This window comes from Telmatherina bonti, assembly GCF_933228915.1.
Source record: "Telmatherina bonti genome assembly, chromosome: 18".
Classification (NCBI taxonomy): Eukaryota; Metazoa; Chordata; class Actinopteri; order Atheriniformes; family Telmatherinidae; genus Telmatherina; species Telmatherina bonti.
The window spans coordinates 29,689,250-29,706,001 of NC_136616.1; the positions used below are offsets into that span (position 1 = coordinate 29,689,250).

The 16,752-nt window shown below is 37.4% G+C and overlaps 1 protein-coding gene across 1 annotated transcript; it reads right to left on the reverse strand.

Moving 5' to 3' along the window:
• Positions 1 to 7,335: 7,335 nt before the first annotated feature.
• On the reverse strand, positions 7,336 to 15,560 carry cnpy3 (canopy FGF signaling regulator 3). The gene is made up of 6 exons (XM_079258053.1): positions 15,326 to 15,560; positions 12,440 to 12,566; positions 11,067 to 11,163; positions 8,764 to 8,886; positions 8,561 to 8,678; positions 7,336 to 8,432 (listed from the first exon to the last, which is right to left on the reverse strand). The coding sequence occupies exons 1-6, from the start codon at positions 15,429 to 15,431 to the stop codon at positions 8,137 to 8,139; spliced, it is 867 nt and encodes a 288-aa protein (XP_079114179.1). The 5' UTR covers positions 15,432 to 15,560; the 3' UTR covers positions 7,336 to 8,136.
• Positions 15,561 to 16,752: the final 1,192 nt, after the last annotated feature.

The window sequence follows — 16,752 nt, forward strand, 5'->3', positions numbered from 1 at the left end:
TGTTTTGGGGCCGTGTCCCAGTTGTTGGCGTTGGGAGGGAAGGTGACGGGTGTCTGGTGACAAAACGCCTGGTGTGCAGCCCATTTTCCAGGTTTCGACCTTCCCTGAACACGCTGCTGCGAGGAGAACGAAGATGAATTGGAGCGCGGAGGCTTTCCTCTCCCAGGAAGAAGGGGGTTAAAGAGAAACTGATGGATGTTAAGCGTTTGTCATATTTTCTCTTTCAATTTGCCTTTTTTTTTTTTTATGCCCTCGTGGTGCCGTTTCATTTTTAGCTCCATCTCCTTCTCTTTCCTCCGTTTCCTGTCTGTGCTGGAGAGTTTGGGGTCAGCTTGGGGTCCACAGCCAACTTCTAGACAAATAGCCGAGCCGAATGTCTGCAGTTTGACCCGCCCGACACGGGAACAAAACAAACTTTCTCCAAACAAAATAGAGGGAAATGGATGAGAGTTAAGTGTAAACCAGTAAAAAGACTTGAAATTTCATCCAGACCTGAGCATGCCGGTTGTTTCAGGTCGTCAAGGGTTAGAATATCAAGCATGTATCTCCTCTTCCTCCTTCGCACACGTCATTCCTCTTCATTTAACTCCCGTCTATCACTCTTACATTTCTCTGCTTGCTTGTAATTTCTAGCACCTCTTTTGTTTCCTTTTGGTGTGATGTTCAGGTCATATTAGAGCGAGTCGGTGAGAAGGATGACATTTCCTTCCTACAGATTTGAAGTGTTGATGTGAGCAAGTTTGAAGTAACAGCGACATAAACATCTAAGAGGACAGAACTGAGGTGGGGCTCTTTTTGTTACACAAGAGCCAAACAGGGAGAAAAATGAAGATTTTCTTTACTTTTTCTTGTTTTTCTGGGTTTTATGTGTGAAAAATCTCCATTTAAAACCATCTAACAAACACTTAAATGTAGTTTCTAACCCTTTAATGCCTGACTAATTAAAATTTTTTTAAAAAGTCCAATTTTTGGAATAAGAGGTCTTTACATGGCCCTTTAACAAAATGTAATCAAAAACAACTTTTAACATATATTACTAAGCAATATGTGAAAAATGATAATAGTGCAATCTTCTGCTTCGTGGTCTCTGTTAGGGGGCAGAAGACAGGTATCAGATTGCGGTACGCAGCATTTTGAGCAACGTTTTTACCATAAAGTGATGCAAAACCTCTCAGAAACTTTGTGGATCAAATATAATATGTTTGGTTTCATTAGGTAAGGAACATGTTTGGATAACTGGTGAACTTTGTTCTTCCAGAAATGAAAACTTTAGTCCTTTACTGCAATGACTGACAATTTTCTTTTTCTTTTTTTTTTTTTTTTCTCTGATTTCTAAAATTTAGATGAAATTTAAGTTTTTAAGCATGGAATTACAATATGACTTCAAATATATGAAAATAAAACATTAAGTTCTTCCATATTTACTTGGAATTTTTCAGGTTCGCCATTAAAACTACGTATGAACGGCAAACCAGAGGTAAAATGAGTTCTTAAGTCAATATGGTGGAAATGCTTAATTTTGCTGTGTGAGAACATTAGAATTCTCTTTTGATGTTCGTAAAAAAAAAAAAAAAAAAAAAAAAAGAGTGAAGTATTAATGGGAGTAGGCTACAGATATTTTTACCATGACAAAAATGCTCATAAAAATTCATGTTTTGTCATTTTTTCTTTCCTTTTCTAAGAATTTTTCAGGTTTCATCGCCATAAGCAACATTAAGTTTTCATAACTCCCTGCAGGTGCTGTTCATGTTTTTTTTTTTTTTTTTTTTTTTTTTTTTTTTGTGTTTTCTATTTGAAAATAATGTTTAGACACCTGGTAAAGATTCCTGATGGTAATTAAAGTGTATGAATATGACACTGTGGGTCCTACAGCTTCATGTGGGAGGTTAAACAATGTAACATTATGTTTTCAATTTTTTTATTAGTTATGTTAACAATAAACTCATTAGAGACAATATTTGAAAGAAATGATGGCTATGATTCATTTTATCTGGCCTCCATCAGTCTTGATGTGTGCATTTCAAGAAGTTTTTTTTTTCATGTAAGTTGAATTATTTTATTTATTTTGTTTGTTTTTTGCTATTAATTCTGTCGTTGATTGAATGTTTTTTTAATGAATCCAATTAGGTTGCTAAGCAACTTTAAGGAGACATCATTGCATCTATCTTCACGTAAATAAATGCACATATAATATGCCGAACATACCTAGTAATACCCAAATACATACTTTTAAAACAGCAACTGGAGTTTTTAGCATCATTTCTCATTCATGGCTACAAGTTTCCTGTAAGCCACAAAATAAATGCTCACATGTATTTATATCTTATGTCTGCAGCAATCTGAAGTTGTCTATCTACCATTTACTGTGCATATGCTGGATGGCAGAGGAACATTATTTAAAATGATATTCAAGAGGCAAAAAGGTGACACACACACACACACACACACACACACACCAGTGTGGGAGATTATATCAGATTAATATTGAAAAGGGAACAGGAATCACTATTTCCATTCAAATGTCCATTTCAAGATTAAAGTCGGCCACTTCTCTGTGTTCCTTCAGCCATCCCCATAATGCCACAATACTCTTACTGCGAGTGTGTATCAGAGGTGTAACGGGGCACAGATCTGTTCAGATGTGCTCTGTAACACGAGTACAGTTACAACTTCATCCAGTTGCTTTTGCAGGGTACCTAAAGGTCCGTTTATGCCCGATGCAGAACACAGATGTTTTCAAGGGGCTTCACAATCCGTCTCTTGATGCAGAAAATGGAGCAATACCACCACAAATGGCGGGGGCAGCGTTGAGTTGTGTTCCTGACACACAACCAGAGAAAGGATCAAACCAGAGAAGAAGAGGAACAGCCACAGAAACCACCAGATTAAAAAGGAGAAAGTTGAGAACAGCAAACACTTTTGGTTTTCTTCTTCTACTTCTTCTTGTGTTTTGGGGAGTAGTAAACTACTTTATAACGGTGTAGTACTGCTTCCAACAGGAGCACCAACAACTGGGCCAACATAAAAGACGCATGAGGGTGGTGGCGTATGAAATAGTCTGAGGGAATTTGTTCGATTGGGTGGGGAACCCTGAGAAAATACACACCTTCACTTGGCTTGGTTTGCTTTCACACTGTACTTCAAACCGTCTGGATAACAGCTGCTCGGTACGGGAGACGTTTCTCCTAAACAACCGACCGAGTCGGGGAAAAAAGCAGCAAGAAGAAGAAAATGCAGCACATGGGCTCGCCAGGTCTACAGCTCCAAACAAAGTAACAATAAATCTCTGCAGTCGTTGGGGATCAGTTTTTACTTTAATGTTCAAACCTGACACGGTTTTCACGTTGAAGCAGCGAGTTCTTACGTCACTTCCTCCCCGCGTTGCATCCTCGACTTCCTTATTACTGCACAGGGCAACTTTTTTCATCAATGAATACAAACAATCAGATGATAAACTCCTTTTTTTTAATATTTATAATTATTTTGAGAAATTAATCTGAATCTCTTGAATATGACAAACATAAGTACATAAAAAAACTACGTTTTCATCTTCAGTTTTAGAGCTTCATTGTTTCACTGCTGTTAAATCAAGACGCATCACTGCTATTACATCACCTATAATCAGTTATGTATTGTAGCTGCATCGATGCAGAATTGTCCACATCAGCATCGCAATGCATCGTCATAGAAACGATTAAACATCCCTAATAAGCAGCAAGTTCTTTATCAGATTAATATCAATTAAACTCTTAATATGTTACTCACCTCCACATGTAGTTATCAACCAATAACAGTTCACAGGAAGACACTAATAATATCTGACAATGATCAATCACCACGACGACGACCATTAAGCCACCATTTGCTTGTAGTTTCTTGAATCCATGTTTCTTATGATTGTAACAATGTGTCAAAAACACAGCAACACATTTAACCAGGAATTTTATGTCCCCTCACACTCCCCTCAACGTGTGTGTGTGTGTGTGTGTGTGTGTGTGTTCACGCCATCGCACACACAAGTGCCCCAACAGAAATCTCCACAGGTTGTATGGTGTGTGTGTGTGTGTGTGTGTGTGCACGTCTCTGAGCTCTGTTCATTCCATTTCCACCGTCCACAGTGTCCAAATAAACCGTCAACCCAGACGTGGCTGATAAAATGTGTGTGTGTGTGACAATATTTGTCCTGTGTTATTGGAGCTCTGAGGCCGCAGAGTCTTCTATAAACACCAAGCTGTGAATTGTTCAATAAATAAACACATCTCAGACTCCACACACACACACACACACACACATACATAAAGAGAGCACACAATTTTAGACAAAACACACATTCCCAGGAAAGGTGGATGAACATTTTACTCAACACATACACACCTGTCAGGAGATAACTGTATCTCAATCAGGCCACCAAACATGTTTTGATACACACTTAGAAACACACACTCACACACACACAAAGATGTTTATGAATTTGATTGCTGAAAGGAGGGAAAAGCTGGCAGACGGAATTAACACACAGAAGCCATTTCATTTGGTCTCTACTTAAGTGTGTGTGTGTTGTTGGAAGATGAGACAGAAAGTCACATGACAGAATAAACCCTCTGCCGTATGAATTAGAAACTACCTGCTGTAATTATCTGATATTAAATACAACATATTTATTATGTACTGGAATTAGATTTCCCATGTCAGGAGAATATTTTGTGTGATTTCTGTTTTATTTACAACGTCCAGATTTCTTCATGAAATCTCGGACATCCTAAAGCTACAACAAAAATACACAATGCTTTTATTTATTTTATTTTTATTTCCCTTTTGAACATCTGATTTTATTTGTTGTTGTTTAAAGGTTTATGGACCTTAAATAATAATAATAATAAAAAAACATAATATATTAAATTCCTGTGTTTTCCATGTGGGGACCCACCATGTTGGGGGCTCTGCCCGCAGGACTGCTGTTGCAAGGGGGGATGGGGAGGGTGGGGGTGCCCTGCACTGCATGTGGTCATGCGTGGGTCATGGGTGGGCTGGCTCCTGGTGTAGATAGAGCCCCAAAATATTGTTTCCTCACAACAGTGACTAGCCAGATGTTTTTAGGTTTAATTTTATTATTACATATTCACTTCATATTTTTATATGTCTTGTTTTATTCTAATTTGCAGAAATTGTTTTTGCTGTGTAAAGCTTTTTTTTTTTTTTTTGGTTTGACATAAAAAGTGTTTCGTAAAAATGTTTGATTTGATAGAAAAGCACTTTTTACACATCTGGCTCATAGCAGCTGATTTTAAGGCTGAACCAGTTGACTTCAACCCAACATTTTTCACGTTTGCATTATGCAAACTTGCAGTGGAGGCAAAGTACACTGTACATGTCAATTACAATATTACCAATCTGAGGGGTGGGTGGGGGGTATTCAAGACTTTTTATTTGCTTTCTGTGATATTCAACATTGAAATTTGCATCGCTGTATTTGTGTCTTCATCTTTAAACTGGCAGGAAACAATTACATAACATATACATAAAGATATTCCATAATGTCATGGAATTTCCAGGTCTGAATATTTGTCAAATCAGGATTGTATATAGTACTATGACATGGCTAATATTTTAACATTTTGTTTTCATTCCCTTTCTTTAACGCTGCTGTGAAACAGCAAATTGGCTCAATAAGTATGATTCTGACTTTAAAGAATAATGCACCAGTCTTGATATAACCATCGGCTGTTGTTTTAGGACAATTTATTATGTGCAGCAAAAATTCTTTATCAGCAAAACTGATCCTGCAAAATAAACTGGGTTTTACATACATACTAAAACTGTGGTCAAAGAAAAAATCAGTTTGAAACCATTTTAAAAGCTTTAAAAGTGTGCAGGATAAAGATGTAGATCACCTGTGTAGCAATCATGCTCTTCCAGGTAGCAGGAAAACAAATGTTACGTTTGATGGGTGTACCCATTAACAACTTACTCTAGTAAGCCTGAACAGAGGGCATTTGTCTCCCTCTAGTGGTGAAAAATGCACATTGCAACATTAGAACAGACGGCGTTTGTCTCCCTCTAGTGGTTAAACATATATATTGCAACATTCACAAGCCTAAAGGATGGGGTAGGTAATCTTGCTCAAACTTTTTTTTTTTTTTTTTTTTTTTTTCCCGTTCTGGGTGAAGTGGTTCCTCGTCCTGATAGTAGTCTATATTTTGTAATCATGAACAATAAGAAATCTAGTTAGACCCCTCAGTTTACTGTAAATCTGTAGAAACTCTGATCAATCAAAGCATTTGGACCGGATTAAAGTTGTTTATTTCTTATATTTTGTAAGCTTCTTCTCCTGGTTCCCCTCCTCCCCCTCCTTCAGCGCATACCTGATAGCCACAACCTGCATATAAATAGCGTGTATGGATGAAAATACAAAGTAGTGAAAAAGAAAATGCAGGAAGGATTTCCATGACCCGACTCAGCTTATTTGCCTCCTCCTGCTAAACAGCAGAAAAAGAGAAAATCATTAGTGGAAATATCTCAGAACAATAAAGCCTTGGATCACACAAGGAGCAAAACCAGAGGGGGAGGAGCCAAGGTGGGGCGCCACTTTCACATCTTGCTAGCTCCCCAACATTACCTATGCCAGCTTTAAATAGATGGTTCAACTTTGATGCAACAGTTCAGTAAACGTTTTTGATGAAGTTACTTCAAATATCGGAATCCCTGACTGCGGCAGTAATGATGAGGTAACATATTTACCGTTTTTACACCTCTTTATTGATCCACATGATTTTCAAACAGCGACTCCAAAAGCACGACGAGCAGCGTTTGACTTGAGGATACATTCCTGTAGAAACACGTACTTCAGAAAAATGCAAAAGTCGTACACAGCGGGCTTCATCTTCAGCCGAGGAGCCCAACAAGCACACAAAAATACGCACACCTCAAATACCCGCTTTTTTACAACACACACACACACACACACACACACACACACACACAAGTAAAAAAAAGAAAAAAAAGAACAGAAACATAAATTAAAGTAGCTGATACATTTGCTCATTAAAGGGGAATTAAAATTCGATGTAACCATTAAATTGTTGAAAAAATTCCATACAGCAAGATTTAAATGAGCAAAAATTCAATGATTAAAAAAAAATCCAACAAATACATTAACAGAAGGAAAAAAAAAGCAGCAGAATGCCAGAACTTTATCATTTACCAGCTTTACTTCAACAGGAACACCGGCGCAGGGCAATGTTTCGCCACACTGGTGTTTGTTGAGGAAGTTCTTAAAAAAAACATAGAGTCCAATTCACCCCTCCTCCCCCCCTCCTCCCCCCACCATGACCTCAGTAATATACACAGAATGTCAACTTTTCTAATAAAGTCAACAAAAAGCTTCAGAAAAACAGAATTTGCGTTGCGTCAAAGCTGCTGCATTAGTTGGAACAGGATACATCTAAGTGAAGCATCCAGGATTCAAAAGGTTAAACATCACGCGCGCGCACACACAGTTGGCTGAGGATAAAATGTTAGAAAAGTCTCAGTTTTCATTTGGAATGAAATGTTCTGCAGATATGAGGCTTTTTAGAGCAGCTCTGATGGGACTGGAGCACAAATTCCCATTTAGTTAGAGATGCATTGTGAAAGTCTGACGCCTACATTCAGCCGAGGAAAAGACGGAAAACTAAAACCCCTTTTTACATCTTCAGTTCGAACTCCGCATGTCTGCACGAAACACAAGGCAACTATCATCCAGCAGGTTTACGTTGTATGGAGACCCAATGTTGAAGCTTATGATGACAGAACTCTTTTTCTTTTTTATTATCTGAAACAAGTTTGATTAATAAAAGGTCAAGTTTTAGTGAAATTCCCCAAAACCCAACCCAATCACTCCAAAATGCCATTTTTCACATCAACAAATTGGATTTCCACTTCATTTGGCATCTGCCAGAAGTAAATCATGCCTTCAGGTCGCCCTGAACGTCTGGCAGTGTGACTCGTTTCCCTCTAAACTTTGTTTTGTTGACACGACGTGTTGGATCTGTGATATTTAACAATAAAACCCAAGCTGTAAAAATCTGGATCGTCGAAGTGAAGCTGGCGACGGCGAAAAGCCTTGAAACTGCGTGTAACAGGAAGTCCCACCCTCCCTCACAGCTCCGTCTTCTGCCCAGACAGAGGCACCTGCGGCTGGATCTCCTCGTCTGACGTCGCCCCTCCGTCCATCTTCTCCACCGGCGCTTTGCTCTTTTTCTTCTTCTTCACTTTCTTCTCCTTCTTCTTCTTTGCCGCCTTTTCTCCGCCTGAGCTGCCATCCTTACTCTCTGCTCCGTCCTCCCCCTTGCCCTTGCCCTTTTTCCCACCCTTCTTCTTCTTCTTCTTCTTCTTGTCCTCTGCGATGGCCGCCTGGTCGCCCTTCTTCTGATTCCAGCTCTCACTCAGGCAGGCTGGCCGGAGCGGGATGAGGGAGTGGACGGAGGTGTGAGGCGGAACGAAACGAGACAGAAACATTGTAAACAAGCAGCGAGACACAGAAAGCAAAGACATGAGAAAAAAGGAAAAAAGTGTGTTTTACCGGCGTCTTGTCCTTTCAGAACGTGTTTCTCACACAGGTAAGTGGTCAGGTCTTCCTCCTGGTTTCCTTTGTACCAATCCTCGATCACTTCCTCGTACTGCTCTATCAGCACGTCGCACTGGCAAACACACACATCATCCAGGCTGGTGTTGTCAGAAGCTGAGAGACATCGGCTTTTCATTTCATCTGCGTGTGAAAATCACCTGCTTTTTAAGGTCGGCCACCTCTGCTGAAGTCTCGTTCCACAGCTCGTAGGGAATGTCCATCACCACCTTCACGCCTTTATTCACCAAGCCGTGCAGGGTGGAGAAGGTCTCCGACATGCCCTGCACACACACACACACACACACACACACAGATACATGAGCTTCCAGGACGGCAGGAAAAGAAGTCTTTTCATCTTCTGGCAGGACCTGCTGCTAAACTGTTGGAAATAAAACAAGTTACATCATTCAGGTTTGATGTTTTCTGTGTTTTACTGCCGTCTGACAGCAGGATTCAGTCAGACGGTCTGCTGAGAGGTGTAAAAATGTACAAACAAGGAAATCCTGGTGCTCATCCAGCTGACTATTCAAGTCTGCGACATGAGTGACCCTTGAAGAACTGCGACTGAGTTCTTTAAAGGTAGAGTATGTAAGATTTTCAATATTTTTTTAAAATAAATTAACTTAAAAAATAACTACAATCATAATTAGTTTTTTTTAAACATGTAGGTTCCAGTCTGTCCATATTTGATGCGTTATCAAATTACAAGTTTAATTAATGACAAAGACCCTTCTTGAATGTTTTCTGACCAGTAAAAAAAAAAAAAAACTTTTTTCCACCAGTAGGGGGAGTATAAGCCCATTTATTGCAGAGCGGCTCTGAGCTACAGCTCACAAGCGATTCCTGCCCTCATTGGAGCTGGCAAGGAGGAGGGGTGAGGGGTGAGTTTTGCTCATTACTGCCAACCTGTGGTCGTTTGTGGAGGTAACAGTTTTGTGGTTTTGCTCACGACCTGGTGTTTGCCACCTGGTGGTGGAAAGAATCGCCTTGAAATCCTACATACTCTGCCTTTAAGGGTCCTTCTGGACTCCAGTTGCTCTTTCGTCCCAACTTTCTCTCTGATTGGATTCTCCATCAGTCACTGCTGGACCTGTAACGTTGTTGGAGAGGATCCATCTTCTAGATCAGAGCTTCTCAAACTTTTTCAGACAAGTAGCCCCTGAACCAATTTACATGTAGTAGATCAGTGTTTTTCAACCACAGTGCCGTGGCACACTAGTGTGCCCTGAGAAATGATCAAATTTCACCTGATTGGTCTAAAAAGCAGCTCTGTGTTCATCCAAAGAGGCCCAGGTGGAAGATAATAAAATTCCTTTTTTGTCTTTATCCTCTTTCTATTCAAGACACACAAGATGATTTTCTATTAATAACAATGGGCTTTAAAAAAAACAAAAAAAACAAAAACATTTCAGTTTGTGGTGTGCCTTGTGAGTTTTCAGCAAAAAAAGGTGACCCTTGGCTCAAAACAGGTTGAAAAACACAGTAGTAGAGGTTTCACACATATGGTCTCCAGTGGGCCAGACCAGTAAAATAGCAGCTTAATAACATTTAAATAATGAAAACACGAGTTCATGAGCTTACATTTAATTAAGAGTCCTTTTACCGGCTGTCATGTAAAATACTGACATTTTTGCTTTAATATTTTGCCTGTTAATGTATATATATATGTCTTGTTGGATCATAATGGATCTACAGAGATGACTGATCAAAATTATTCCAGGTATGTTGAAGTGAAGATCCAGTATTATGTGTTCCACATCATGACCACCTCATACACAACTTGAAGTCAGAAAGATAGAAAAAAAAAAAAAAAGAACAAGTTACGTCTCATGTACTCCCTGGAAAGTCTCCAGGGTTACACGTACACACATCTGAACCCTGCTGTAGAAGATAGTTATTTAATCAGCATAGTTATTAATCTCTCTTTATTCTTTGCATTTTCCACATTAATATGAAGCTTCTACAGGGGAAGTAAATAACTAAAGTAACGGTAAAGAGAACAAGTTCTCTTGACTTTCAAGGACAAATTTTCCAGGAATGTTCCCATGACTCAAGGCCGAAGTAACACATGTAGAAATTCACACGACTTTTAGCTCCTCTATGCTGGACTTTACTGACATCTAATGGCAAAGATGACAACATGAGGACATATCCGGTGGTTCTTTTACCTGTCCTGTACTTGAGGATGTGTGTGTGTGTGTGTGTGTGTGTGTGTGTGTGTGTGTAATGAAGCTCTTAAAAGCCACATATCTTCTTCTACAGTGTGGAAACCAAGATTAAGATTCAGTGAAAACAACAAGGAAGAAACACAAACGCTGTTTCACTCCAAACATAAAAGCTCTCACATCACATCACATCACATGAAGCAGCTGAAATGTTGCTGTGATGTTCAGACGCTTTACCAGTCTGAAGGCTGAAGCTGGGAAACAGACACAACACACACACACACACTCACACTGACCTTGGCGAAGCGGTTACTGCCGACCCTCTCTTTGTGCAGATTGTACTCCAGCAGCCTCTGACACACATTTTCTACGACCTCGATGAATCTCAGATCTCTGCAGACAGACACACATGATCAGTAACACACACACACACACACATACACACACAGAACTCGGGTCAGCCAGAGGATTTTATTTATACACAAGTTTCAGTCAGATAGGCCTTAAAGTTCACATGTTGTCTCAGCATTAAAAACAGGCAAATAAGTGGATTTTCTAGTTTCCAGCTACGATTCAAAGCACCTTGAGTTGTGTTTGAATCGAAGCGTGAGCTAACACGGCTGATGGGAGTGTGTGTACCACATGTGTTTGGCAAAGTACAGGAAGCATAAATGAAGTTGAAGATGGACAGAAGGCTCGGTCGCTGTATGTCAGGGCCCTGCCCTGCTCCAACACACCTGACTCAAACTAACCAGTCATTGTGCAGAACTTCATTGGCTGCTGGATCCATTAAATGGAAACCAAGTGTGTTGGAGCAGGGAAAACCTGCAGGACAGCGGCCCTCGAGGACCGACTTTGGACGCCCCCTGCTGTTCATAAACCTAAATACAACATGCTGCAGATAAAATGTGCCGAGGAAGCAGATAAGCATTCTCCAGGAGAAGCCTGGATGTTACGCCACTGAGCATGCTCAGTGCCATTCGCCAGTCTCACTTTCACACTTCCTGTTCCTGGAACGGCCAACAGGCTCACATAAAGTGATCACACAGCTTACCCACAGTGGATAGAGGAAGTTTAATGTGACCTTTAACGTTTACAGTTTAGATGGAAACAAAAAACATGTTTGCAGTGAAATCAGCAAAAGTACAAGCTTCACACTAACCAGCAACATGTTGAACCCTCTGGCATCAGCTGTACAGTGGAACAGTTGGGTGGCAGAGAACTTAGTTACGCATCAGTCACGTTATGCACGTGTCAGAAAAGCACAAGAAATATACAGAAAATCAAGTTTCTGATCAATCACACCAGACAGAGCAGGATGAGCTGAAACCATCATCAAACTGCTCCTCTGGATCTACAACCACTGCAGTGTCAAAATAAACAGATATTTTAATACTTCCTCTGCAACTCTCACACACACTGACAGCAGCTCTGCATCTTCTATAATAAGCTCCTGCACAGGAACCTGAAACTGACCAGGTTCCCGTCCCCCTGCTACCTCCTCTGAGCCCCGAGAAAGAAAGATCCAGAACCATCCAGGCGTGCAGTCGCTCCACTGAGCATGTTTCGTTTCTGCTGTGAAACTGAACCTTTTCAACGAGAAAACGACGCAAAATCAGCACTGAAAGAACAGATTCATCACCCAGAACACAAGAAGGCTCAGACTTACGACTTAACGTATTTAACTGGGGGCGCCCCCTTGCCGTCTATGAAGTTGTAGGTCCGGTCGATCACCGCTTTGGTCTTCCCCGTCTCTTGGAAGGCCGACTTCATCTCAATGCTAACAAACTTGCAGACTGTAGAGAGAAGCAGAGGAAAAAGGCATTTTATTACAGAGTGAACATTTGTTTTAGCTGCATCAGATGTGTAATGACATCGTTTGTCCACAAGGGGGGGGGGGGGGGGGGGGGGGGGGGGGGGGGGCGCGTAAACTCTCCTTTCAGAACGCAGTTTCTGATAATTTTAGTTTAAAGAACGTGAGGTGTTTTTAGGTCAGAATATGGGTGATAAGTAAACTTCAAAAAGTTCATATTTCACACGTTGGTTTTCATGGCTGCTTTGGATTCACATTCTGATTTAAAAAATGTTGATGTAAAGACAAAGAAAAATCCACTTATTTGCAAAAACATTTACACATGAGATGTTTTTCCCCAGTTTTAGAGAACACTTAATGTACATTATGAGGAGTAGAAGAGACTTGGTGAATTGTGTGTGACCTGGAAAAGTAGCTGAAACACTGAAAGATTTCTCCAGACTTTTCATTTGTATTACAACTATATTTATTTAACATCAAAAAAGTCTGAAAAATACTGCAAATACTCTATAATGATGAGCCAGAATTACATTAAATGTCACAAATATAAAGCACTAAATACGTTACAAGTTTTATGTATTAGATAATTATGCTTGTGAAATCTGAATAATAATAATATAAATATAATATCCCAGATCTGAGATTAAAATAATTCCTAAAGAACTCCTCTCTCCATTTTTCTCATATGGATGTCCACCACAGTTGTTTTTCTTCCTTAACAAAGTTCTTCTGCAGAATAAGCATTATTAGCAAAACTTGTCCAGTCTGACAACTTCACAATGTATAATACACATTTCTCTTTGTCAAAAATATTCCTTTAGATTTGGTTTACAAAAACAAAATATAAAAACCTAAAACCATCAAACAAGGCATGCAAATCACTCGCCTTTATTCAAAATATTTTTGTATATTTCTGATGATGAAAAATGTAAAAACTGACTGAAACCATGAAAGAATTCTCCAAACTTTTCATAGTATTACAACTATATTTATTTAACATCACAAAAGTCTGAAAAATACTGCAAATCCTCTATGATGAGCCATAACTACATTAAATGTCACAAATATTAAGCTGTTACAGCACTAAAAAAGTTATAAGTTTAACATGTTAGCTAATTATGCTTGTAAAATCTGAATGATAATAATATAGATATAATATCCTGAATCTGAGATGAAAATAATTCCTAAAGAACTCTCTCCATTTTCCTCATATGGATATCCACCACAGTTGTTTGTCTTCCTTAACAAAGTTCTTCTGCCGAACAAGCATTATTAGCAAAACAAGTCCAGTTTAACATCAAATCATCTGCAATGATGAGCCAGAACTATATTAAAAGTGGCAAATATCAAACTGTTACAGTACTAAATAAGTTACAGGTTTAATGTGTTAGATAATTATGGATGTAAAATCTGAATAATAATAATATAATTGTTACATCCCAGATCTGAGATGAAAAGAATTCCTAAAGAACTCTCTCCATTTTCCTCATACGGATATCCACCACAGTTGTTTGTCTTCCTTAACAAAGTTCTTCTGCTGAACAAGCATTATTACAAAAACTAGTCCTGTCTGACAACTTTACAGTCTATAATCCACACGTTTCTTTGTGTAAAATATTCCTTTAGATGTGGTTTACAAAAACAAAATATAACAGCCTAAAAACACAGAACATAGCATGCAAATAACTTATCTTCATTCAAAATATTTTTGTATATTTCTAATGATGAAAAATGTAAAAACTGACTGAAACTAAGAAGGACTACTCCAAACTTTCGATAAGTATTACAACTATATTTATTTAACATCACAAAAGTCTGAAAAATACTGCAAATCCTCTATACTGATGAGCCAGAACTACATTAAATGTCACAAATATTAAGGTGTTACAGCACTAAATAAGTTATAAGTTTAATGTGTTAGCTAATTATGCTTGTAAAATCTGAATAATAATATAAAAATAATATCCTGAATCTGAGATAAAAATAATTCCTAAAGAAGAACTCTGTCCATTTTCCTCATACGGATGTCCACCACAGTTATTTTTCTTTCTTAACAAAGCTCTTCTGCTGAGCAAGCATTATCAGCAGAACAAGTCCAGTTTGACGAATTTACAGTGTATAATTCAATAATAATAAAAACACATATCACTGTTCTTGACTGGTTAAGTTTCCAGCCCATATATATTTATTCTAGTATCATTTCATTTATATTTTAAGTTCAGATGTCCTCTATGTAAATTGTAAAATGCATCATTTATAAGTTTTTAAACATATATTTTAAACATATATTTTTTTATTTACTTAAAAAAAAAAAAAATTTTTTAAAAAGAAAAGAAAAAACAATCAGAAAGGATCCATAAAGTTGATTTAATGTAATTTCAGACACATATAATATTCAACATATGTTTTCAATACATTTCTAGATATTTTGGGAGCAAATGCAGTAAAGTGACAAGAAAAGCTACCTGAAGACAAAACCAGCGGCTATACTGGTAACATTTTATATCCCTAATCTGAGGATGGTTTAATAAATGATCGTGTATGATGACTTTTAGTTGTTGGGATGTTAAATGTAAACATTAAAACTGCGTGTAAACAAAGGCTGGATTTACAGGCTGTCTCAGGCCTGGTATCTCTGTGGTCCAGCAGCTGGATAGATTACAGAGGTTTGTCATCCCTGCTGATGTACTGGTCTGTGGATGTTCCCAGTCTGTCTGGAAAGCAGCTAAACTTCACACCTACCTTCACATTTGTCGGGAAGATGAACCCAGTCATCGTCCCCTTGGTTCTTGACCAGTCCTGGAAACGAAATTAATAATAAAAACAACAAATGTGCAACTAAAAGCATCCTTTCTTCGGTGCTCTACGCCTTATCCTGGTATAAAAGTCGATAAAAACATTAAAATCCTCCAAGCAGAACCATTATTTTTCTGTTTTCACTTCCATCTCTGGCGCTTCAGATGTTCGACATCTGATGGCGTTCACTTCCGCTGAAGGCGTTGGATTCCGGGATCTGAGCCAATCAGAGACGAAGTAGTGGCATCGGCTGGACCAATAACAGGCAGAGAAGCGCCAAAGAATGGCTAAAAGACAAGAGGTATCACTCTGTTGTTGTTTTTTTTGTAATTTACAGTCCAACATAAAAAAATAAAAAAAATAAAAAATCCTAATAGTGTTTAAGTAGACATGCTCAGTTGTATTAAAATATAGAATTGAAATGCAATAAATATTAAATAACTTTTTATTAGATATTTTTTTTAATCTTTTTTTTTAAAGCCTACTAGGACATATATATATATACATATATATATATATATATATATATACATATACATATATACATATATATATATACATATACATATATACATATATATATATACATATATATATATACATATACATATATACATATATATATATACATATACATATACATATATATATACATATACATATACAAATATATATACATATACATATACAAATATATATACATATACATATATATATATATATACATATACATATATATATATATATATATATATATATATACATATACATATATATATATATATACATATATATATATATATATATATATACATATATATATATATATACATATATATATATATATATATATACATATATATACATATACATATATATATATATACATATACATATATATATATACATATACATATATACATATACATATATATACATATACATATATATACATATACATATATACATATACATATATATATATATATACATATATATATATATATATATATATATATATATATATATATATATATATATATATATATATATATATATATATATATATATATATATATATACATACATATAGATTATTAATTAAATTTGTTTGCATATTATTTTATTTTATTCTTGTCCTTTCTGGCTTTCATCATTCTGTATCCAACCCGCCTGTCTGTATCCTCTTCTCTTAAACCAACTAGCTGAATGCCCTCTCTCACCTCATCAATAAATCTCCTTTAGTCTTCCTTGAGGTCTTCTGTCTGGTAGTTTCATAAATTCCATATAATCATTATCCCTCCTCTGCACATGCCTAGCTCATCTTCATCGGGCCTCTCTGACTTTGCCTCAAAAACACATTATGTGATGTC

What these genes read in the sequence shown, in the direction of transcription:
- cnpy3 (XM_079258053.1), bottom strand. Translation starts at nt 15,431, where the DNA reads ATGCTTTTAGTTGCACATTTGTTGTTTTTATTATTAATTTCGTTTCCA. An exon ending in GCAGTAACCGCTTCGCCAAG is followed by an intron (nt 8,887 to 11,066) that starts GTCAGTGTGAGT and finishes GTGTGTGTGCAG; the next exon opens with GGCATGTCGGAGACCTTCTC. An exon ending in TCTGAAAGGACAAGACGCCG is followed by an intron (nt 8,433 to 8,560) that starts GTAAAACACACT and finishes CGCTCCGGCCAG; the next exon opens with CCTGCCTGAGTGAGAGCTGG.